The 21,767-nt window shown below is 39.4% G+C and overlaps 2 protein-coding genes across 4 annotated transcripts in view; one reads left to right on the plus strand and one right to left on the minus strand.

The window, feature by feature from the left end:
• The window catches only part of TDRD9 (tudor domain containing 9), a 164,265-nt gene that overhangs the window by 774 nt on the left and 141,724 nt on the right, over window positions 1-21,767 (plus strand). For 2 of the 3 annotated variants that reach the window (XM_075129909.1, XM_075129910.1), the window contains exon 2: window positions 18,019-18,119. In XM_075129909.1, coding sequence (XP_074986010.1) covers window positions 18,019-18,119 — 101 coding nt within the window. Of the gene's footprint in view, window positions 1-58; window positions 294-18,018; window positions 18,120-21,767 lie in introns of those variants that run through there. The other variant, XM_048855410.2, reaches the window with a different exon arrangement.
• On the minus strand, window positions 3,950-7,520 carry RD3L (RD3 like). The gene is made up of 4 exons (XM_048855408.2): window positions 7,201-7,520; window positions 6,220-6,317; window positions 5,276-5,581; window positions 3,950-4,451 (listed from the first exon to the last, which is right to left on the minus strand). The coding sequence occupies exons 3-4, from the start codon at window positions 5,572-5,574 to the stop codon at window positions 4,154-4,156; spliced, it is 597 nt and encodes a 198-aa protein (XP_048711365.1). The 5' UTR covers window positions 5,575-5,581; window positions 6,220-6,317; window positions 7,201-7,520; the 3' UTR covers window positions 3,950-4,153.

Raw genomic sequence — 21,767 nt, forward strand, 5'->3', positions numbered from 1 at the left:
TGGCTGCAGGGGGTGGGGTCGGGGCTGGGCGGAGCCGGGCGAGCGCGCGGAGTGCACGTGCCGGCGCCCCGTGAGGTGTGGTCCGGCCAACTGTTGCGGGAAGCCTCTAGTCCTTTCCTTTGCGGTCCCGGCCCCGCCATGCTGCGGAATCTCACCCTCGACCAGATCAGTGACTGGTTCACTCTCGGCAAGACGGTCACTAACGTCGAGTTACTGGGCGGTGAGCCTCAGGCCGCCGTGCCTGCCCCCCGCCGCGGCTCCAGGCCCCCCGCGTGGGAGCCGCCCGCCGCCGGGTGAGTGTAGGAGCCGCCCGGGGACGGGACGGGACGGGAGCGGTGCTGTGGTTTGACCCCGCCGCCGGGCCGGGATTATTCCCCTGCCACGGATCTGGAGTGGCCCGGCCCCACTGCCGCGGCTCTTTCCTTGGGCAGAGAGGTGGTGGGGAGCGGCCTGGGGATCAGCGCCCGCCAATAGAAAACTTCCTCTGCCGTGGTACAGCAGACGGGGACCTCTGGCCCGCCTGAGGCTCCTGAGCGGGGAAGGGGAAGGGGATGGCCTGGCCTCGCTGTGGGGCTGGAACTGGGTGTGGGCTAGTACTCGGGCAAAACTATCATGAGCCAAGACAGGCACAGATTTGAGAAACGTAGCCATGGGGTGGGAGCTCATGTAGAGTGAGGTTCTTGAGAGACCATTACTTACAAGAGTGAGGTTATCTTAGCACATTTTTTTGCCAGAAGATGTTAGTTCTCCACAAGCCACAAGGTGGGTAGCAGGTTTGTTAGCACTGATAGAGTTTTTCAGCCATTCAGTATGCTCCTGTTTATCCAATACCGTGTTACTTGAGGTTATCCAAACCTCCTCCCTGTTGTCTGAATCCCTTCCTTTTCCCATATGTAGTTCATGTTGAGGGTGGGGGAACACGGACTGTAGGGGGCAAAGAAGGGATTCAGATAACAGGGAGGTTTGGGTAATAGAGTAGGTACTCCGGCCAGGACTGTGAGGAGGAGGATGATGAGCCTGCCTCCCTAGCTGTGGGGGATGCCAGCCAGCCTGCAACTCTGATGTCGTGGGAGTGAGTGAGCAGGGCTGTGACAGGCTTTCTGTGCTGCCACAGTGCTGGTCACACCTGATCCTTGAAGGCTCCAGGTTCAAGGAAGGCTGTGGACTTGGCAGGGCAGAGTCCTGGCTCGCGGTTGGTCTCTGCTTCTCCAGAACCGCAGCCTTACCCCACATTGTGCCTGCAATAATCGAGAGGGCAGGAGTGGCAGCAAAGGGAGCCCTCTGCAGCCTGCTGTTACAGGAGTGAATGAGCAGGGCCATGACAGTGGAGCTGCGGAAGGCTTGCTGCCACTCCTGTACTTATCCAAACTCCCAGTTACCTGAATAAAATCTCTGTCCCCCATGCTGTTCCAATAATTGGGAGTATACTATACTCATAAATCTTTGTGTCTAACTGCGAATACTGTGCTGTTGATCTCATATTGTTTGAGGCTAGCCTTCTTTGGAAGCCCATGTTAGTTATGTACTGCAGCAGAATGATGGTTTGACCACTAAGTGATAGATTTTTCAGCCTTGATACCCTGACCTAACAAGGAAGTAGTTTTGAAACTCCTTTACCATTTTTAATTAGAAAATGGCAAAATAGAAAGATACCACTATTTAAGTGGACTCCCATAGCAAAGGTCTATTGCATGTGACCAAAATTTTCATCATATTAAAAAAATTAGTTTTGTTTTTTTTGAGCTACACCAGAGAGTGTCAATTCTGGAATGCTTAGTATAGCATGTCCAAGTCCTGGAATTGTAAACATTCAATTACTTTTCACTTTCTCTTGCAGAGAGAGAGCTCAAAGTATAACTTCTTGGGCATTTGACAATGGAAAAAAAAAAGTCCATCAAAAGGCTCAACAGGTTAATCCCCTCTCTTAGATCTCAGGAATCATAGGATATGCCCCTTTTGCTTCTTCCTACCAAAGTCTCCCTGTTCTCACACAGTCATCTCTCCCTGTGGAATTCCTGAGAATTGTAGGAAAGGAACTCTGCTTCTACAGACCTGAGTGTTGCATGATGTTGAGGCTAGAATGAGTGATCAGGAGGATGTTCACTCCCTTCCTTTGGACCTACTTGATATGCTCATTAGTTTCAGGAGGTTTTTTGTAGGGCTGCTGCCACTATGAGATGTAAGCTCATTGCGCCCCCCCCCCCCCCCCCAGATATATCCACACAGCCTGTGGCAGTGAGTCTCGGAGCCTAGGTCGACAGACTTAAGCTTGTGCTGAGGTGCTACAAACAGTTGTGTAAACCTTGCAGCTCAGTCTCTAAAGCCCAAGTGCAGCTGTTTTAGTGCTTTAGCATGAGTCTGCATGTCTGACTTGCCTCTGGTTGTAGCCTAGATATACTCTCTGCGCCTTAGGATGCTTGTGAGGGTTCACTCTCGTTTCCCAGTGTTTGTCATAGAGTCTCCAATGAGTTACTAAATATTCTAAAGCTCAGAAGGTATGGGGAGGCCTGTTCCTATGTGTGTGGAAAACTATTCCATGTCTAGAGTTATAGGCAGTTATAGGAGTATAAGCTCTTAGGAAAATGCGCTCTTGGTTAACTAAACTTTCAGAAAAAAAGAAAAAATTTTTTAGACTGTCTTGCAAAGCACTAAATGAAGGCAGAAGATAGTGACCTTTATTGCATGAGTCTGTTTTCCAGTTAGTTTTTCGTACTTGGAATGTTCTTTGTATTTTCAAGCTTTTCAAAGTTTGAGTGTTTTAAAAATTCTAATGTGTTCTTGTTTTGTCTACTCAACCTTAACTTCATTGTAACCTTTATTTTTTAATCTGGAAATCTGTAAAAGAATATTTCTCAAAGCTTCAGTTGTCCTTTCTCTACGTGTTGAGGAATTCTATTGAAATGTCTTACTGGTATACTGTAGGAGGAGAATAAGCAGAGGAACTGTTTCTCCATAGTGCCTTTGTGAAAAGACACTTAGAATTGGAGCCAATTTTTCTTTTTTAATGGTGTGACAGACTAACAAAAGAAAAGAACATCTGGAGGAAGAAGCTTTTTGTGTAACAAAAGTGTGCAGAAATCTTCCTTCTGTGATGGTGGGAGTCAAATCTAGCCCTGTCACAGTTGCAGCAAAAGTGGGTTTTTGCATCATGTTCATTGATTTTTCTGCTCTAATTGTGCCAGTTGAGGCCACAGTTACTACATGTCAGTTGAGTCTAATACAACTTTATTATGATCCCATATTGATGGCTTGGGGCAACAACTAAAATTGAGACTTTTATGTCTGTTTTTTTAAATTTCAAATGCTCAAGTAATGTATAACTTCTGGAACAAGTTTTCAGACTCATTCACCGCTACAGAAAGCTGATTCTGTAAGATACCAAAATCACAAAGTTATTCTGCAGCCCTGATTAAGAATTAACTTTTTCCAAGAAAAGCAAGGAGATGAAGTAAAACCATTTTTATTTTGAAATAAAAAGGTATCTCTAAGTCTTTTCAACGAGCCACTAAAGCTAGTTAAATATCCAGGTCGTTTCTCTTCATTTGAGGAGCTTTGCAGTATTGCAACATATGCAGAAAACAGTTCAGAAAACTAACCATAAGCAGTACAGACAATGTTATAACTTTTGATTATTTTTACAAGTTCTTGTTGGACTTGTGAAATAGTTTTCATCATCAGAACTTCTCAGTTATATTGAATAAATTGAGTACTGTTTTAAAGCATACCTCACACACTGTATATTGTTTCCTAAGAAGAATTTCAAAAAACTATGTAGACTACTGAACAGAAGTCCCTGCTAACATTTTGCACAGTGATCGGATTTTGAAATATGGAAAATGGCTATTGCTTGTTACAGTAGATGTTATAGGTACAGTACAAATAGGATAGTTTCAACATTTTTGGAAAGATCTACGGTTATATTTTTCATATCTTTATATTAAAAGGTGCCCTTAAACACAACATCCTTGGAATAGTAATGGTAAAAAGGCTAATGATTTTAATTAAAGTTTGTAAAATGTATAGATACTATAATTAGGGATTTAAAATTCTGAGCTTGCAACAAAGGGGAGCATGCCATATTTCTTATTCCTATATGTTTTTACGTCTCTGAATTGGGATGATAAAAGGGAACTCAGATAACTGAAGAAAAATTTTAACTTGATGGATAGTAATGTGGAAGATTCCAGATTCGGTGAGAAAAAGTGGGAAACATGCTCTGTGTATTTTTGTCAACGTAACTTGAAACTGTGGGAATTTCATCTTTGTCCGATTTGTTAGAGCTGTAACCAGGCACTGTGAAATGTTCAGAGCAATTTGTATTCCATACATCTACCAGTTGGTCTTGTTGGTTTTCCTTCTCAGTTGTAGTTAGAAAATCTTTTAAAACTTGCTTGAATATGTAGACTATTTCCCATGGTAAGACATCATTTTCTGCCAAAACTTCACGAAATCTAGAAACAAAAAAAGAATTGAAATGTAATTTGTCAGTGCTGAAAACTATTCCAGAACACTTTTCCTCCTCTTCCTTTTTTTAGGGAAAAAAACTACTTTCTGGCCTCACTTGTTTCCTTTATTCCAAAAAAAGAAGAGAAAAATAAAAAAGCTCCTACAATGCATTTGGATGCAGTACAGCTGTTAAGATCGGTGGATACTATTTTTTTTTTTTTTTTTTTGTATTAAGCTGTCTTGGTAAATTGATTTAAACTGACTTTGCCCTCAAGTATTTTTTGGGCTTTAAAGGGATCATAGGTTTGTTCTATTCTTCCCACTCAGCCCAGGAAACTATATAAAAATATATCATTTGGGGAATTTACATATAAAATATCACGTAGAAAAAGTTAATTATTGATGTGTGTTTTAACTAAATGTTGGGACATGCTTAATTACAATCCCTTTAAAATGTGAAGAGACTGGAGGCTTGTATATAAAATATTGTGTTAATACTCTAACTCAATTCTGTGGTCATCAGGTAAATGATGGGTGTCAGATGTCTAAGCATTATATTATCTCTCTGGTGCTTTGAAGATCATGCAATAAAAATATAGAAGACCTTTAGTCAGTGTACTGTGTTATGAAATTAAAGAGTTATTTCTAGAGAAGCTATAGGAAGCTATACAAATAAGTCTTCATTTAAATTCCTAATCATTGTTACTTTGGGGAAAAAAACACCACCAAATTTTAACAACTTTGAATTGGAATGTTGAACAAGAATAAGGAGAACTTAATTGTTGCCTAGAAAGTGACAATTACAGTAACAAGAAAGAAAAATTGTTACCTGCTAAGAACAGTTCCAGTTTGGCAAGGTTGAATTTGTGAACAAAGGACTTCAAGCTGCCTTTGTTCAGTAGCTGGGATTGTGGCTTGAGGATTTTGGTAGTTCTTCAGCCAGTTGTAATCCACACCATTTTTCTGGACTCTTTGTTCATTTTCAATCTCTTGTACTAATCTTTCACGCTCTTTCAGGTGCCATTTCAATTCCCTCAGCAGGGTCTTGGTCACTACTTCTGAGCCAGGATATTTGGCAGATTTGTAGGAATCATTTTTTGACCATTTCATCCAACCAAAAAGTGGCATTTTTTAGCTATGAGAAGATTGAACATTATAGTGCTTTGTATGGTAAACTGTAGTGTTTGTTTTCCATGAAAAAGATTAATGGAAAATTCAGAATGCTTTTTGTGGTGCGTTTGATATAGATATGCATATGCTCAATGTTAAAATAGTTTTTTAATACACTTTAAGAAGTAACTGATCAAAGCCTCCAAACTCAAATTAAATATGACATGTTACCATTTTTAAAAAGATGGAAAGAGACTGTTGTAGCAGTTTATCTCTTCGGTAGTTTTATCTGCACCATTAAATCATACTAAAATTTACTAGACTTTGAAACTGAATTGTCATCCTTAGTAGAAAATATCATTTGATAAATTGTTACCCTGAAATGCTTTTAATATATGATGATCAAAATGATAAATTTTCAGTTAAAGGAATTCCTAAGCAGTTGTTGTTCAATATTTAGAGATAGGTAGTGTGATTCTGCATTTGTCACTCTTTAAAATCCCATACCTGTATTTTATTTTAAATACATTTTTCTTATTTACTCATTAGCATCTGGAAAACTGTAACAGAAATTAAATTATATATTTTTGTTATATAGGTGTAACTTTTAGTCACATTTATTACAAAACAGTACACTAACTTGGGTAAAATAACATACTGTACCTTTGATGCACTTGTTTGTGAACCAGTTGTTGCGGTTGAGTTTGCTTGAATTGAGATCTCTTCTTATTCTAGCATACTCAGTTTCTGAGCTGTAGCCACTATTGAAAGAAAAAAAGTTTTCCCAATTTACTCACTTAAACTGTGCTTGGAAGAATAACTGTCTGGACTGAGCATGAGATTTCGATTCCTTCTGCTTTTAAGTTTAATTCATCTTGTAATGTAGAGAGAAATCCTGTTGACCTAGCATTGGCAACTAAGTATTTTCCACAGAGTCCATTAAGGTCTCCTACCTTTGAATTGAGTTCTGCCTATGGCAGCAATTTAAAAAAAGATGGCAGCGATTTCAGATGCTTTTTGCTAAATACATCCAAAGGTATTGTTGGTCGTCAGACGAATAACAATATCTGAAGCAACTACAGATGCGCTTCTAGCTAAAGTTAAGACTGTCGCATGATGTGGTGATTGGCTGTGCATAGCTGTAGGTCAGAATTTGGTGCTGTATTTTTATACCTTTAGAGCGCTAAAAATAACTGTTCCTTTTATTGTCTGTCTAAACTTTCAGGTCTTAGATGCTAAAGATTTTTCGTATTCTGTTAGTTTGGGGGAAATATATATGAGGCTGTTTCTTTACAGTTGTAAATGTGTAACAGTAATCATTTTCTGGTGAGATCTTGTGAAAGCTCTCTTAACTGAGCAGTGACAGTAAAAAGCAACTTACAAGGTAGTTGCTCAGAGATTTTTAGGCTATCATAATACTCTGTTTTCTGATGAATTTCATCTCATGGCATTAAAACTGTTTTTAGTTGTAGAGTTTAGCTGTTAGCATTTTTAATTATCATTTCAGATGTAGTTAAAGAAGCAACTTCGCACCACTACAGTACCCCATGGAAAATATATTAATCTAATTATAATGAATAAAGGGTTAGAACAATGGCGTAAATTAAACTCAGACTGAAGTAAAAACAGGATTTTAAGTCTTACCATAGACTTTTTTTTCTCCCTTAACTGAATGTGAATCTCTTGTTCTTTTTTCTTGTTGATTATATTGAAAATATCCACTTCAAGTTTCATTTTCAGGGATGATATTGTGCATGCTAAAGGTCGCTGAAGCAGCCATTTTCCGTTCCAGTTATCAGGTCTGTTCCTATTAATCTAAACAGCAGGCATGATATATAAAATGCCTTCTGTTCTTCTCTCTGTATTGTTTGTTTTAGTGACTCTCTCTTCTGCTGTAAGTATTGTTCTCTCCTGCTTTTACCTCTCCACTGTTTTGTTGAATTGTTGGAAGAACAGGGATTGTGTAAAACTGTTCCAAATGTCATGCAATATAAAGGATGACGTGTATGGCTGTTATTAAAGCTGATACTACTTAAACATTGGAAAAATTCAGATGTCAGCATTAATCATCTTCAACTGGAAGGTTTTCACATTGCATTGTATATGGTACTATGAAAAAGAAAAGAGCTGGGCTTATAATGACAGAACTGTCGTCACAAATTTTCAGTTGAAATTAAAATGTTTCCTGCCACCTCTCTTCCAGTACAGTTAGTGTGTCACCACTTTTTTTTCGAAAAGTATATCAGATTGTATTGTGTCAGAAAATAAACTGTTGTACAATACCTGGGCAATATAAACTTTAAAAAGCAAGAAGGTGAATACTGGAAGATACATGACTTTAAAACCATAGTGAGCAGCAGTCTTTAAAGATATTGTATCTACAATGCTTTGCTTGTTACCTTAATGTATTTTGTGGGGATGTAAATTGAAAATGTTCTTTAACATTGCATTGACATAAAACAGTGAAACTCAGCATCCATACTATATATGCCTTCATATAAACTTCAAATCCCTATTCAGTGAGGCTTTGAATTAGGGATGATTCAAAGCAGATCAATAGTTAATCTAGTCTGATATCCAGTGGCCAATCCTGAATGCTTCCTCGGGAGGCATAATTCCCCCCACTTACTACAGTACCATTAGGTGGACATTTGTGCTTGGCCTCAGCTGGTAAATTGGCTTATACCCTGAAGTATTAAGGAATTTTATCCTAATTAGTAAATTAGAGAATAAATTCTTATTAAAAATTATTACGTTGTTTGCCTCAATGATATCCTTCACATAGTTCCATAGTTAAATTACACATGGCACAAAGTATTTCCTTCTTAACATTAAATTTGTGGCCATTTAATTGTGAGTGCTCGCTGGTTCTTATCTTATTGGCAATAGATGCATCTAACTGGCTTTTTCGAGATCATTATGTTAGCAATCTGTACTATCTCTCCTCACTCTTGTTTTTCCTTCCTCACTTAGTAGACCTAGGGAAAAATTTTCAAAAGCACTTAAATCACACTTTCAAAAGTAATTTAGGCACTTAGATATCATTGACTTTAAGACTTAGGAGCCTAAGTCACTTCTGGAAATGGGACTTAAGTGCTTCTGAAAATTTTACCCTTAGTCCTTTAACCCCCTTCTCTTCACCCATCCCTGAATCAGTACATTTTAACCATTTTCATTATCCTTCTCTGAATCTTTCTTGGTCATTTTTAAGATACAATGACCAAAACTGTGTATAATACTTAGGTGAAACCATACCATCAGTTGATAAAATTCTGTATATTTTTCCTATCTCTTGCTCAATACAGCACAATTTACTTTGGTGCTGCAGATTGAGCATGTGCCTTCAGTTAGTTTTCCACAATATTTTAGCTCTTTCCTGAGATAAACTCATCAGTGTATAGAAAAATCTCAAATTGTAGTCTTACCTTGAAGTAAGTAGTAAAGTAGTCTTACCTTTCTTTTCTCTAGCTTCATCTGCCCGTTGTGTTGCCCAGTTATCTAGTTTGCTTAGGTTCTTCAGGAATTGATCACAATCCTTCCTATAAATTTACTAATTTAAGTTCTGTAATCAAATTGTTACCACACCATTCACCCCCTTTTCTAGATCACAGTAAATGTATGGAAAACTATTTCTAGTATTTTACTTGGGGTGCCCCACTGTTATACATGCGGTGAATTGACTATGTACTTATCCATTCCTGCTTCTCCATTTTAATTAATAATAGCCCTTTCTGAACTTCAGTAGTAGCTCCTCCTGTTACGCAGATTAGGCCAGAAGGTAGCCAGTCACCTTTTGGACTCAATAGTCTTCTCTCCCATCTCCATTTCCTAGATTTCCTCTTGACTTGTTTAGCCGGGCAACTGTGTGTTTGTTTGGTCACTCGCTCGCAGCAAGAAGTGCAAGTGCCAGAGTGAACTACTTTTTTGAATCTCTTCAAGCAGTTTTGATAAGATCCTTCATTATGAATGTGTTGATCAGAATTGGTCCCAGTACAGACCCCAGGGGCCATCACTATTTACCTCTCTCCATTCTGAAAACTGACCATTTATTCCTACCCTTTGTCTCCTGTTTTTTAACCACTTACTGATCCATGAGAGGACCTTCCGTCTTATCCCATGACTGCTTACTTTGCTTAAGAGCCTTTGGAGAGGGACTGTATTAAAGGCTTTTTAAAAGTCCAAGTATGCTATATCCACTGGATCACCGTTATCGACATGCTTGTTGACCCCCACAGAAAATTCTAGTAGATTGTTGAGGCATGATTTCCCTTTTCAAAATCCATGTTGCCTCTTACCCCAACAAATCATGTTCTTCTGTGTGTCTGATAATTCTGTTCTTTGCTATAGTTTCAACCAGTTTGCCTGGTACTGAAGTTAGGCTTACCGGCCTGTAATTGCCAGGATTGGCTCTTGAGCCTTTTTGAAAAATTGGCATCACATTAGCTATCCTCCAGTCATCTGGTACAGAAGCTGATTTAAATTATAGGTTATATACCACAGTTAGTAGTTCTGCAATTTCACATTTGAGTTCCTTCAGAACTCTTGGGTGAATGCCATCTGGTCCTGGTGACTTATTACTATTTAATTGACCAGTTTGTTCCAAAACCTTCTCTTAATGACACCTCAATCTGGGACAGTTGCTCAGGTTTGGGAATCTCCCTCACATCCTCAGCCTTGAAGACTGATTCAAAGAATTCATTTAGTTTCTCTGCAATGGTCTTACTGTCCTTGAGTAGTCTTTTAGCATTTTAATTGTCCAGTGGCCCCACTGATTGCTTAGCAGGCTTCCTGCTTCTGGTGTACTTAAATTTTTTTTTTTTTTTTTGCTGTTACTTTTTGAGTCTTTGGCTAGCTGTTCTTCAAATTCTTTTTTGGCCTTCCTAATTATATTTTTACACCTCACTTGCCAGAGTTTATGCTCTTTTCTATTTTCCTCAATAGGATTTGACTTCCAATTTTTAAAGGATGCGTTTTTGCCTCTAACCACTTCTTTTACTTTGGTGGCACTTTTTTGGTCCTCTGTGTTTTTTTTAATTTGAGGTATACATTTAATTTGAGTCTCAATTATAGTGTCTGCAGTGTTGGTAATGGACGCTTCAGTATTATAATCCAAGGCCTTTAGACACTAACCTTCATGTAGCTGTTTTGGAATTTAGCACAGTCTGCCAGGCCTACAAAGTTAGCATTCCTTCACAGGGCTTGATTTAGGCTGAGTTACACTTAACTTAGAAGTCTGCTACTTTGTTCTCTAGGATCACTTTTTGTTTTATGAAAGTTTCTTGGCTTTATGCTTGTGAAGAAGACCATGTAAAGATGAACAGTGTGTACCCACTATATAGATGTCTGCAGAGAGTCCGAAACGATAGCTTGAGAGGGGGAAACTGCTCTGTGCATCTCTATGATGGATTAATTTGTATGGTGAGTTACAGTAATTGAAATGTAAACATTTCAATGATTTGACCTATTAAAGCATGTAAGAAAGGAGAGGGACAATTATGGTATGAAGGGTTACACAACCTGCTGTGACAGCTCATTTTAGTATCCTGAGTGAGTAGTTCATGAGCGAATACTGTTGCTCTTCCAAATTGTCCTGTGGAACCAAAAGACCAGAGGAGAAAAGATGGAGCCCAGAGATCACAAAGGGGAAGCCAATTCCACAGAGCTCAGCAGGGTATGCCAAGATTCCGCTGATCACAAAGGTCATCCTTCCCTCCCAAACGTCTTTAAGTAGCAGGGGTGTTGCCTGCTATTGTGGTGAGTGTGTGGCTTTCTCCTTGGAGTTAGTGGCTGCTACTCTTTCTTTTGCTGTAGAGTTGGCAGGATACAGAAGGTCTCAAAGAACTATTGTTATAGTAAAAAGCTGTTATTTTTCAGACACTGAAACTAAATTGTTTTGTCTGAAACCAAAAGTTTTCTTTTCCATTCTTCAAAATATAAATATTGTGGTGGGGTTTGGTTTTTGGTGCTTATACTTCAACTGAAACGTGTAGTTGTGCCAATGGACTTTTTTTTGACTTAACTTTCCTCCTCTTAGGAAATTACAAGTAACTAGCATGAGAAACATCTGTTCAGTCATTTAATATTTTTAAATATAAAGCTTTTTATTTTGAGAAAATGGTATGTCTTTTAAATTTTGAAAAATCCATTGTTACAGAGCCTTAGGGAGTTCAGAGCATAAAACTCATTGACTCTTAAAAATCCTTACCTTAATTCAGCTTTTATATTGTGTAACTCAGTGTTTGATGGCTACACTGCCCTAATTCAGAACAGTAATATTTCCACTAGTGGCTTCCTGTTGTAGTGCTACCATTTTCAGTTTTTTTTTTATTTAGAATGTAAATATAAAGCCCTGAAGCTGAATTTCTAAAATCATTCTGCATGCCTTATAGGATTGAGTATTAGGACTTTTGACTGGCTGTACATTTTCTTTTAAGTTAGCATATCTTTGTAGTTAAGATTACAAACTCAAAGTATTGAATATCAACTGCCAGTAAAAGGAAAGACACTTTTATTGTGACCTTCAGCAAACCCTAGTTGAAGGTTATTTGCTGTTATAGCAAATGTTCAGTTATGTAAAGTGTCACATTATTTTAGCTTCAGAAAAGAGGCCATGAAACAGTCTGTGTATTATACTAAAATTTTAAAGTAGTAGTACTGCTCCCTATACAACAATTCCTTTGCAGCTTTAGGTTTCTGTCCTTTTTTTCTGAGGTTTGTGTGAAGAGGAGAAAAGAGGAAGCTATGCTACTGGGAGAGAAGCGGGAGAGCATTCTTGTACTGGATAGCAACAACTTAGTTCAGACCATTTCTTTTTTGATCTAGAAAGTGAATCACATTAGTTTTTAAGTATAACTCTTAGTCCCATACTAACAGCAGTGTTCTGGTGAATGAAATATGGAAATTAAAGTGGGAAAAATAAGTGTATCAGAAACATGACAGTAAAGTGTTTTTTGTAAACCTCATCCAAGAACACTTTGTTTGTGATCGTTCACTAACTATTCTGATTAAGCTTATGCATGGTATCCAATTTAAGGTGCATTCACATCTTTTTTAAGGTGAAATTAATGGCAAATCCAAGACTGGAACAGTTGCAGATTGTTTGTTTGGTTTTTTTTTTCCTTCTCCACAAACAGAGTTGTATTAAGTGGAAAATTACAGTCTCTTGCTTCTTCCCCAGAAAGTATCTTCCTCCTTAAAAGGACACATCCTTAACAATTTTTGTTTGCCATTACACTTAACATTCTCTTCATAGGTCAAGCACTTGTTGGGGGAATCAGTTATTTTTCAGGGAACGTCATTATGTATACATCTTTGTATTTAACAATTTTTAAAATACTAGCACCTAAAACGCACTATATTCAGTGTATATAAATATTTTAGTATGTTTCATTAAACAAGACATTTTCCTTTAGTTGGGCCTGGCATGTTAATGTAATAGTGGCTGAGCTTTGTCATTTTTTCCATTGTGAAAACTGTTCAAAAGAGTCTGTTTTGTCTGATATTTCAAAAGAGTCTTCTAATTTAAAATTTACTGAGTGATTTCCTTTTGTTATGTTTGCCTGGTTGACCTATTGGAGGTCATTTTATAGCTTCAAGTAAAGGAAGACCTTTCTCTTGCTGAATTTATTTAAAGCAAGGCGCCCTCAGTGCACTGAGAGCATTTACAGCTGAATGTGCCAACAATTTCTCGTGTTAAACTGTGTTTCCCTTCTAGTAATTCTTCTGAAATGACAGTTGTATTTTGTTCATTTGACATTAATTTTTTTATATTGTTTGGATTTATAATACTACCACAAAGGTGTCTGTTCCAAACATGTGCCAATAAGTTATTTAAAAACAGTTGAAAACAGTGAAAAAAATAAAATCAGTACCAGCCCTGCAAAAATGACAGTAGTTAAATCATATAGCAAAAGGTAAATGAGGAAAAGTATCCCACCTTCTGTAAATATTTCCCCTTAAACATCACCCAGGTGCCTTCATAGAGTACATCTTGCCAGCCAGACTTCTCTTTGGTTAAGTCTGCCTGCTGTTAGACTCCTGCAGTGGGCCCCTGATGGAGGCTCATGGGGTCCAGAATAAGGGGCTGTTTAATTGTGATGTAGATGTTTAGGCTCCGTGTGCAGCTAGAGCTCTGGGAACTACCCACCCCACAGGATCCTAGGGCCAAGGTTTCAGCCTGAATCTGAACATCTACAATGCAGTTGAACTGCCCAAGCCAGCTGGCACGGAGCAGCTGCAGGTATCTAACTGCAGTGTAGACGTATCCTTTGAGGCCAAGGAAGCTCCAGCTCGGGCTCATCCACTGATCTAAAGTATTTCTAAAAATAGGCAGGTCACAGGCTATTTAGGGCTTCATTGGTATATACTAACATGTTATGTTCCAACCACAGACAGCCATGACAGATCATAGAGCATTTGTATTATAGGTGAGGGCATTAGTATTCGCTATAATTAAGGTTGCTTAACACTTCCTATGTAAGGCACTGTTTTCAATTGCGTATAACTAAGGCTACGATTGTGTCACGGAGGTCATGGAATCCATGGCTTCCATTGACCTCCATGACATTTTTTCCCCTGGGGCTGGAACTCCCAGCCAGCAGCCCTGCAACTCCCAGCCCTGGTGGGGGAACCCCCTGCAGCTGCCCTGGGGTGAGTGGTCCCACTGTTCTGCTTGATTGTTCGGGCCAAGGAAATGTATAGACTAGATGATCGTACAACAAAGTGTTTCTGTGAGAACGTCATTGGAATATGGTTTGAACTAACAATGGACTGAGATTAGCAATGGACTAAACAGAAGTAGCAGCGGGTGCAGAGTGCTTGCAGTAGTATTTAATTGCCAGAACATAGTTTTGATTTATGGGTTTGTAGTGGTGGGCTGGGGTAGACAAGAAACTGAAATGGTAGACTGGGAAGGGAGCAGAATGATTGAAACTGATGACAGACTAATTATTTTGTAGTCCAAGCAAGCAAACAGCCATTATTAGAAAGGAATTATCACTAAAACTTTTTTTGCTGTGAAGATTTTGATGTATCACTCCAACAATAAGCCAAATTGTTCACTTTTAATTATTCAAACTTTTAAATTCTTTACTGTACATCTGCTGCTCTTGTTTCGGAGGGGATCCAGAAGGCAGCTTGTTCATGCACGGGCTGAAACTGTGGAAAAGCAACATCACTTGCCCCATAACCTCAGCCGTGCAGAACACAATGCCATCCACAGCCTCAGAAACAACTCTGACATCATAATCAAAAAGGCTGACAAAGGAGGTGCTGTTGTCATCATGAATAGGTCAGAATATGAACAAGAGGCTGCTCAGCAGCTCTCCAACACCACTTTCTACAAGCCATTACCCTTTGATCCTACTGAGGGTTACCAAAAGAAACTACAGCATTTGCTCAAGAAACTCCCTGAAAAAGCACAAGAACAAATCCGCACAGACACGCTCCTGGAGCCCCGACCTGGGGGTACTCTATCTGCTACCCAAGATCCATAAACCTGGAAATCCTGGATGCCCCATCTTCTCAGGCATTGGCACCCTGACAGCAGGATTGTCTGGCTATGTAGACTCCCTCTTTAGGCCCTACGCTACCAGCACTCCCAGCTATCTTCGAGACACCACTGACTTCCTGAGGAAACTACAATCTATCGGTGATCTTCCTGAAAACACCATCCTGGCCACTATGGATGTAGAAGCCCTCTACACCAACATTCCACACAAAGATGGACTACAAGCCGTCAAGAACACTATCCCCGATAATGTCACGGCTAACCTGGTGGCTGAACTTTGTGACTTTGTCCTCACCCATAACTATTTCACATTTGAGGACAATGTATACCTTCAACTCAGCGGCACTGCTATGGGTACCCGCATGGCCCCACACTATGCCAACATTTTTATGGCTGACTTAGAACAACGCTTCCTCAGCTCTCGTCCCCTAATGCCCCTACTCTACTTGTGCTACATTGATGACATCTTCATCATCTGGACTCATGGAAAAGAAGCCTTTGAGGAATTCCACCATGATTTCAACAATTTCCATCCCACCATCAACCTCAGCCCGGACCAGTCCACACAAGAGATCTACTTCCTGGACACTACAGTGCTAATTAGCGATGGTCACATAAACACCACCCTATACTGGAAACCTACTGACCGCTTTTCCTACCTACATGGCTCCAGCTTTCATCCAGACCACACCACACGATCCATTGTCTACAGCCAAGCTCTACGATACAACCGCACATTTGCTCCAACCCCTCAGACAGAGACAAACACCTACAAGATCTCTATCAAGCGTTCTTACAACTACAGTATCCACCTGCTGAAGTGAAGAAACAGATTGACAGAGCCAGAAGAGTACCCAGAAGTCACCTACTACAGGACAGGCCCAACAAAGAAAATAACAGAACGCCACTAACCATCACCTTCAGCCCCCAACTAAAACCTCTCCAACGCATTATTAAGGATCTACAACCTATCCTGAAGGACGACCCATCACTCTCACAGATCTTGGGAGACGGGCCAGTCCTTGCTTACAGACAGCCCCCCAACCTGAAGCATATACTCACCAGCAACCACACAACAGAACCACTAACCCAAGAACCTATCCTTGCAACAAAGCCTGTTGCCAACTGTGCCCACATATCTATTCAGGGGGCACCATCATGGGGCCTAATCACATCAGCCACACTATCAGCGGCTCGTTCACCTGCACATCTACCAATGTGATATGTGCCAGCAATGCCCCTCTGCTATGTACATTGGCCAAACTGGACAGTCCCTATGTAAAAGAATAAATGGACACAAATCAGAGGGAGAACACTTCAATCTCTTTGGTCACTCAATTACAAACCTAAAAGTGGCAATACTTCAACCAAAAAAAATGTCAAAAACAGACTCCAACAAGAGACTGCTGAATTGGAATTAATTTGCAAACTGGATACAATTAACTTAGGCTTGAATAGAGACTGGGAGTGGATGGGTCATTACACAGAGTAAAACTATTTCCCCATGTTTGTTCCCCCCCACTGTTCCTCACACGTTCTTGTCAACTGCTGGAAATGGCCACCTTGATTATCACTACAAAAGGTGTGTCACCCCCCCTCCCCCGTGCTCTCCTGCTGGTAATATCTCACCTTAAGTGATCACTCTCGTTACAGTGAGTATGGTAACACCCATGGTTTCATGTTCTCTATTGTGGAAGTATAACATTGTGTAAGGAGACATGCTGGATACATTGTATATGAGAGGGCATGCCAAAACATGTTACAAAGTATCTGAGGGAGTACACATAGGGACAGTTAGCTTTTGAATGGAGAAGCAATTAAGATAGAGCCAGCACGTCTGAGAAGCAGGCATCAGAATGGAAGGTGTGAAGGGCAATTAGTTAAGTTAACTGGAAGCTGTTAAAGGAGATTGTTAAGGGTGGCAGGTAATTGAAGATACGTGACTGGTCTCAGGGATCTCAAAGGGTGGTGACTAAAATCTTTTTCTTCTTTTGTCTGTAACTTCTCTGTAACTTGTTCTCCAAAAAACTGTATAAATTAAAAGACACAAGCCCCACTCAGGGGGCTCACTTCTAAATGTATTAGCAGAGCAGCTTTGCTAATAAAACAGAGTGGTCTGATACATTGTGAGTCTGAGTCAAACGTTGACACTATGTGTATAAATCTCCCCACTGTATTTTCCAATGAATGCATCTGATGAATTGAGCTGTAGCTCATGAAAGCTTATGCTAAAATAAATTTGTTAGTCTCTAAGGTGCCACAAGTACTCCTTTTCTTCTTGTTCATATTGTTTGCTATGTGTTATGTAGAACAGAATACTTTATGAATTGGCAGGATGTAGAAGGTATATTCCTGATTCTTAGACATAACTAATATAACTTTTAGGATTTCAAGTGAGGCCATTGATCTAATGCTCGTTAATAGTGTTGTTCTACCTCCTCCCCACAAAAACAAAACAACCCCCCCACCCTTTTTTTATCTCAAGGATAACAAACTTCGTTAAGGCTGCAAATATGATCATATTTTCTCATGTTACTATTCTACCTCCAGAAAATCATGCAAGATGGATATTAAAAAAGAATAATAGTGTTCTGTTTAATCCTTTCTTGGCAGAATTATCTGGGCTTTTTGTCCAAAAGAAATCCTAATTTCTATTTTGATGGGAAAATTAGGACTAAATGGTCAGCCCTCCTCCCCCACCATTATTGGTCACTCGGGGGGTTAGAATTCAGAACGTAAAGATGTTCAGAAAATGTGGTGCTATAACCAGGATAGCATCTAAGTACCAGGGACAACATTGCTGCCTGGGTGGTGCATTCTGTAGGGTAGATCCTGCCATAGCATGATGTGGAGGCCCTGAAGTTATTGAGTAACCCTGTTGTCCCCAGAGATTTGTTTACCCTTTTCCTTGAGGCTAGAAAGGATACATTAACTTGTTTTCATTTCTTTTTCAGGGTACATAACAAAGAGAACGCTGGAGCTGAATATATTGAAAAGTACAGAAAACTGGAGGCGCAAGAATTGGACAAATGTGACAGCGTTCACTTTGGACCAGGTGAACAGTGAATGCTCTTTGCCCACTCCTGATCCTAATGTTAAAAAAAAACAAAGAGCTTAAACTGTGTGGTCTGTTTGTGACATATTATGTCTGCATTTGTTGTATTTTGTTTAAGGATGGACTGGTATTAACAAGTGAACAGTTGACTTATGTGTATAAGTGGGTTGTGTGCAGATGCAAGTGCACAGATACAGTGCGCTTTAATAAGGTTATATATATTTAATTTAGGATTGCAATATATGCATATATTTGTGTGAGAAGGTTTTTCCATGTATACTTAAAGAGATGGTTTGTGGTAATATTTTGGGCCTAGTAAGCCCCCAATTGTAAGTCCAACTGTTGGAAAGTGGACTAAATATAAAATATTCCAATCATCTGTAACAAATGTTGATGGAAAAAGCTACAAATGGAAGATGGACTGAATTAGTCCAAACAAAAAGGCCTACTGATATAACTCGAGCACTGTGTTGAGATGTCATGCCTGGTAAACAAAAGGAGTGTGGGACTGGAAACTAATGGCCCAAAGTTGGTGGGTTGTAAATTAAGCCTAATTGGTAGATAAAATGAGAGAATGGGCTCTTGTCCCTATCACTTTTCTTTGTGGCTTTTTTTGGGGAGAGACTCAAGTAGGCTGGCTGGGAGACTGGTGGACTGGAAAGAGTGAGCTTCACCATAATGGCTGCCACTTCCACTGTGGCCTGGGACCTTGGGATTCACCATCAGACCGTTGGGCCTTCTCTAACCTGAGCCTGAGGGATGTACAGGCCAGAGAGAGGGACCCAGATGACATTGCCACCTCCACTGGCTTTGGCTAAATCCTGAACACTGCCTGGAATGTGAGACTTTGTCCACCCCCTGCCATGCTTCCCTCACCCACCGTATTTCTTCTTTTGTATCTTTTTGCCATCTCTTTTTAAATTAAAGAGTGGCATAGCGAGACAAGACTGTATCCTTTGCAACACTGGTGAAAGCCTCATGACCAAAGAAGCAGCTAAAGCAATCCCCTAAATAGCCCTGATACTGGTAAACATTTGTGAGGTTTTGAAATGGTTGATGAGACTGTTTGCTGGGCTGTGTTTCTCTAGCAGTGAGGTTGCAAATAGGAATCAGCACCAGAGACAAAAGCTGCATTTTCTATCTTTGCTGTTCTTTCCTCTTCCCTTTTATGTGTTTGTTTTTTTTCCTAGGAAGCATGGTCTGGAGCTGTTAAACTCCAGTTCTCTCAACTGACTTTTCTTCTTCCACTCTGCCCCCCAAAAGGACAGTTATTACCCTCTTTAATACTATCGGAAAAACTGTCCAACGATTTTTTCCTTTTGAAAACTCTATAGCTAAAGTGAAAATGAATAAGGAATATTGTTAAAATGAAAGTCTTAATTAATACTTACATTTCAAATACTAACTGTTTTTCCTTTTTCTGTATCTTTAATAAAAGTTTTTTAAAAATGTAATGGTATGCTTGCCATAGGACTAAGCATGTCGAGGTCTCTGTGCTCAAAAACTTAACCAGGACTGTTTAGAGTTGTACAATGACTGCATCTCATTAGTACCTTTGACTTGCTTGGCTCATTTAATCAATCAATCAATTAATACAATGGGGCGTCTTACAAGTTACTAATATCGAAATTAATTCTTTATTCTGTATTGTTCCAGTTACCAATCCAATTGATTGTTGTTTCTCTTGGCCTCTTTTCCTGCACTGCTGTCATCCACTTCAATTTATTTCTATGTATGTGTGTCTCCCCCTTCAAAATGCCCTTAGTAGAGGGAAATTTGACTGCACCACTTTCCCAGCAGTTCTGATAGGAGTGTGAAACTGACTAGGATTTCAAGATAGCTCAGCTTCAAACAGTTACCATGCTACTTAACCTCAGAATAAGTTAATGCAGGACAGCCCTTTTTTTGATAAAGATACAGTGTATGCCCTAGTCTTCTCATGTCTTTCAGTGACTAGGTGAGAGGGCATCAAGTTGGCCCCAGTATGTGAAGTTTCATAAAAGAAATGAGCTAAATAGTCCTTTAATTGCAGAATGCCTAGTTATGCCATTATATATTAATAGTGATTATAGACAAATATTTGTCATTTGTACACCTTTTCCCTTGCTAACACAAGATTTCTACCTAAAGTATATTTTCTAGTGGTTTCACCAATTTATTTTTAAAAGAGATTGGTGCTTGCAATACTTTTCATGAAAGAAATAGGAAGTTTATATATTCCAGCTGAGAAATCTTTACTGATATTCTGCCTGCTAAATTTATCTTTTCCTAATATTCTTCCATTTCTCCTATTTCTGTTTTCTTGGTCTGCCCTAAAACTTCTCCTTCATGTTTATACCCTCAATATACTATAAATAGTTATATCCCTCCTTTAACTTGTCACTTACTGAAACAGCATTTATTAATTATCCCACTGAATATAAATAAAAACACAGAATAGCGTATGGATGCTCTCCAGTTATTTCTCTCTTGTCTTTTCGTACTGTTCCACTTTGTCATGGTGTGGGAGCTCAGTTCATGCAGATTCCTGTGTTGCAGTCAATCTCTTCTGATCAGTGTTCTGCCCCCAGCTGTATGGTATAAATTGCGGGGAAACTAAGCAGACTGGATAGTGATGGGACTAGAAGACGGCCTATGGCATTCTGCGACCAAGTGGCAAAAACCTAGCAAGACTTTCTGTATCACAAAACATTCAAGACATTTGAAATATATGGCTGCCACCACTTCTTCCAAATAAGCAGATTCAAGATTCCTATGGCTGGATAGTGTTAAAAAGGAAAACGGCGTCTGAGTTTGAGAAATGTGAGATTAATACCTCAATCATAAATGTTTTTTTTAAAGGCCAAACAAAGCACCTATCTTAAAATAAAATTTACGGATAGTAAAATGTTAACGACTGCCGATTTTAGGAGGGCTAAGACTCAGTTATAATTAACAGTTGTTTCTGTGGCACTTGTTTTACTTGATTTAGGGATATGGGAATCATCCTAGTGAATTAGACTGGTGGAGTGGTCCATCTAGTTCAGCATAGTGATCCAGAGGGAAGGTCCATGAAACCTTGCCATAGGCATTTAAGGAATAACCTCTCCAGAGCAGAAGCTTCTTCCTAACCACAATTAGTTACTGGCTGGTGTGCACCTAAAGCATGAGGGTTTATATCCCTTTCAAAGCTTGTTTTTTGTTGTTGTAATGTGGAATGTTCTTGTTATCCATATAAGTGGCTAGTCTCTTTTTTGACTCCTGCTAAGCAGTTGGGCTCAATGATAACTTGTTGCAGTTGTAGCTAACTGCATTGCATTTGTAAAGAGAGATCACTTTCTTCTTGGTTTAAATTTGCTGCTTTTCAATTTCATTGAATGTCCCTGTACCTTCATATTGCAAGAGAGGGTAGCTAGGAATGTCCAAACTATCTTTTCTGTATGGAGAGCGAAGGCTACTGAGTAAGTCCATTTACAATCTTGACCCATGCCAGACACTATATAATAGAATACAGGTCATATGGCAAGTTCAAGCAGGTTGTGAAGTACAACAGGAGGAAAATACCTTTTTGCCAGTGATAGTGAGAGCTAATGCAGAGTCAAATAGCCACTCTCTTTTGCCTCGGAGCTATATACAGCTCCACAGTGTTAAGGAAAAGTTAGCACATGT

Source organism: Caretta caretta, chromosome 6, assembly GCF_965140235.1.
Source record: "Caretta caretta isolate rCarCar2 chromosome 6, rCarCar1.hap1, whole genome shotgun sequence".
Taxonomy (NCBI): Eukaryota; Metazoa; Chordata; order Testudines; family Cheloniidae; genus Caretta; species Caretta caretta.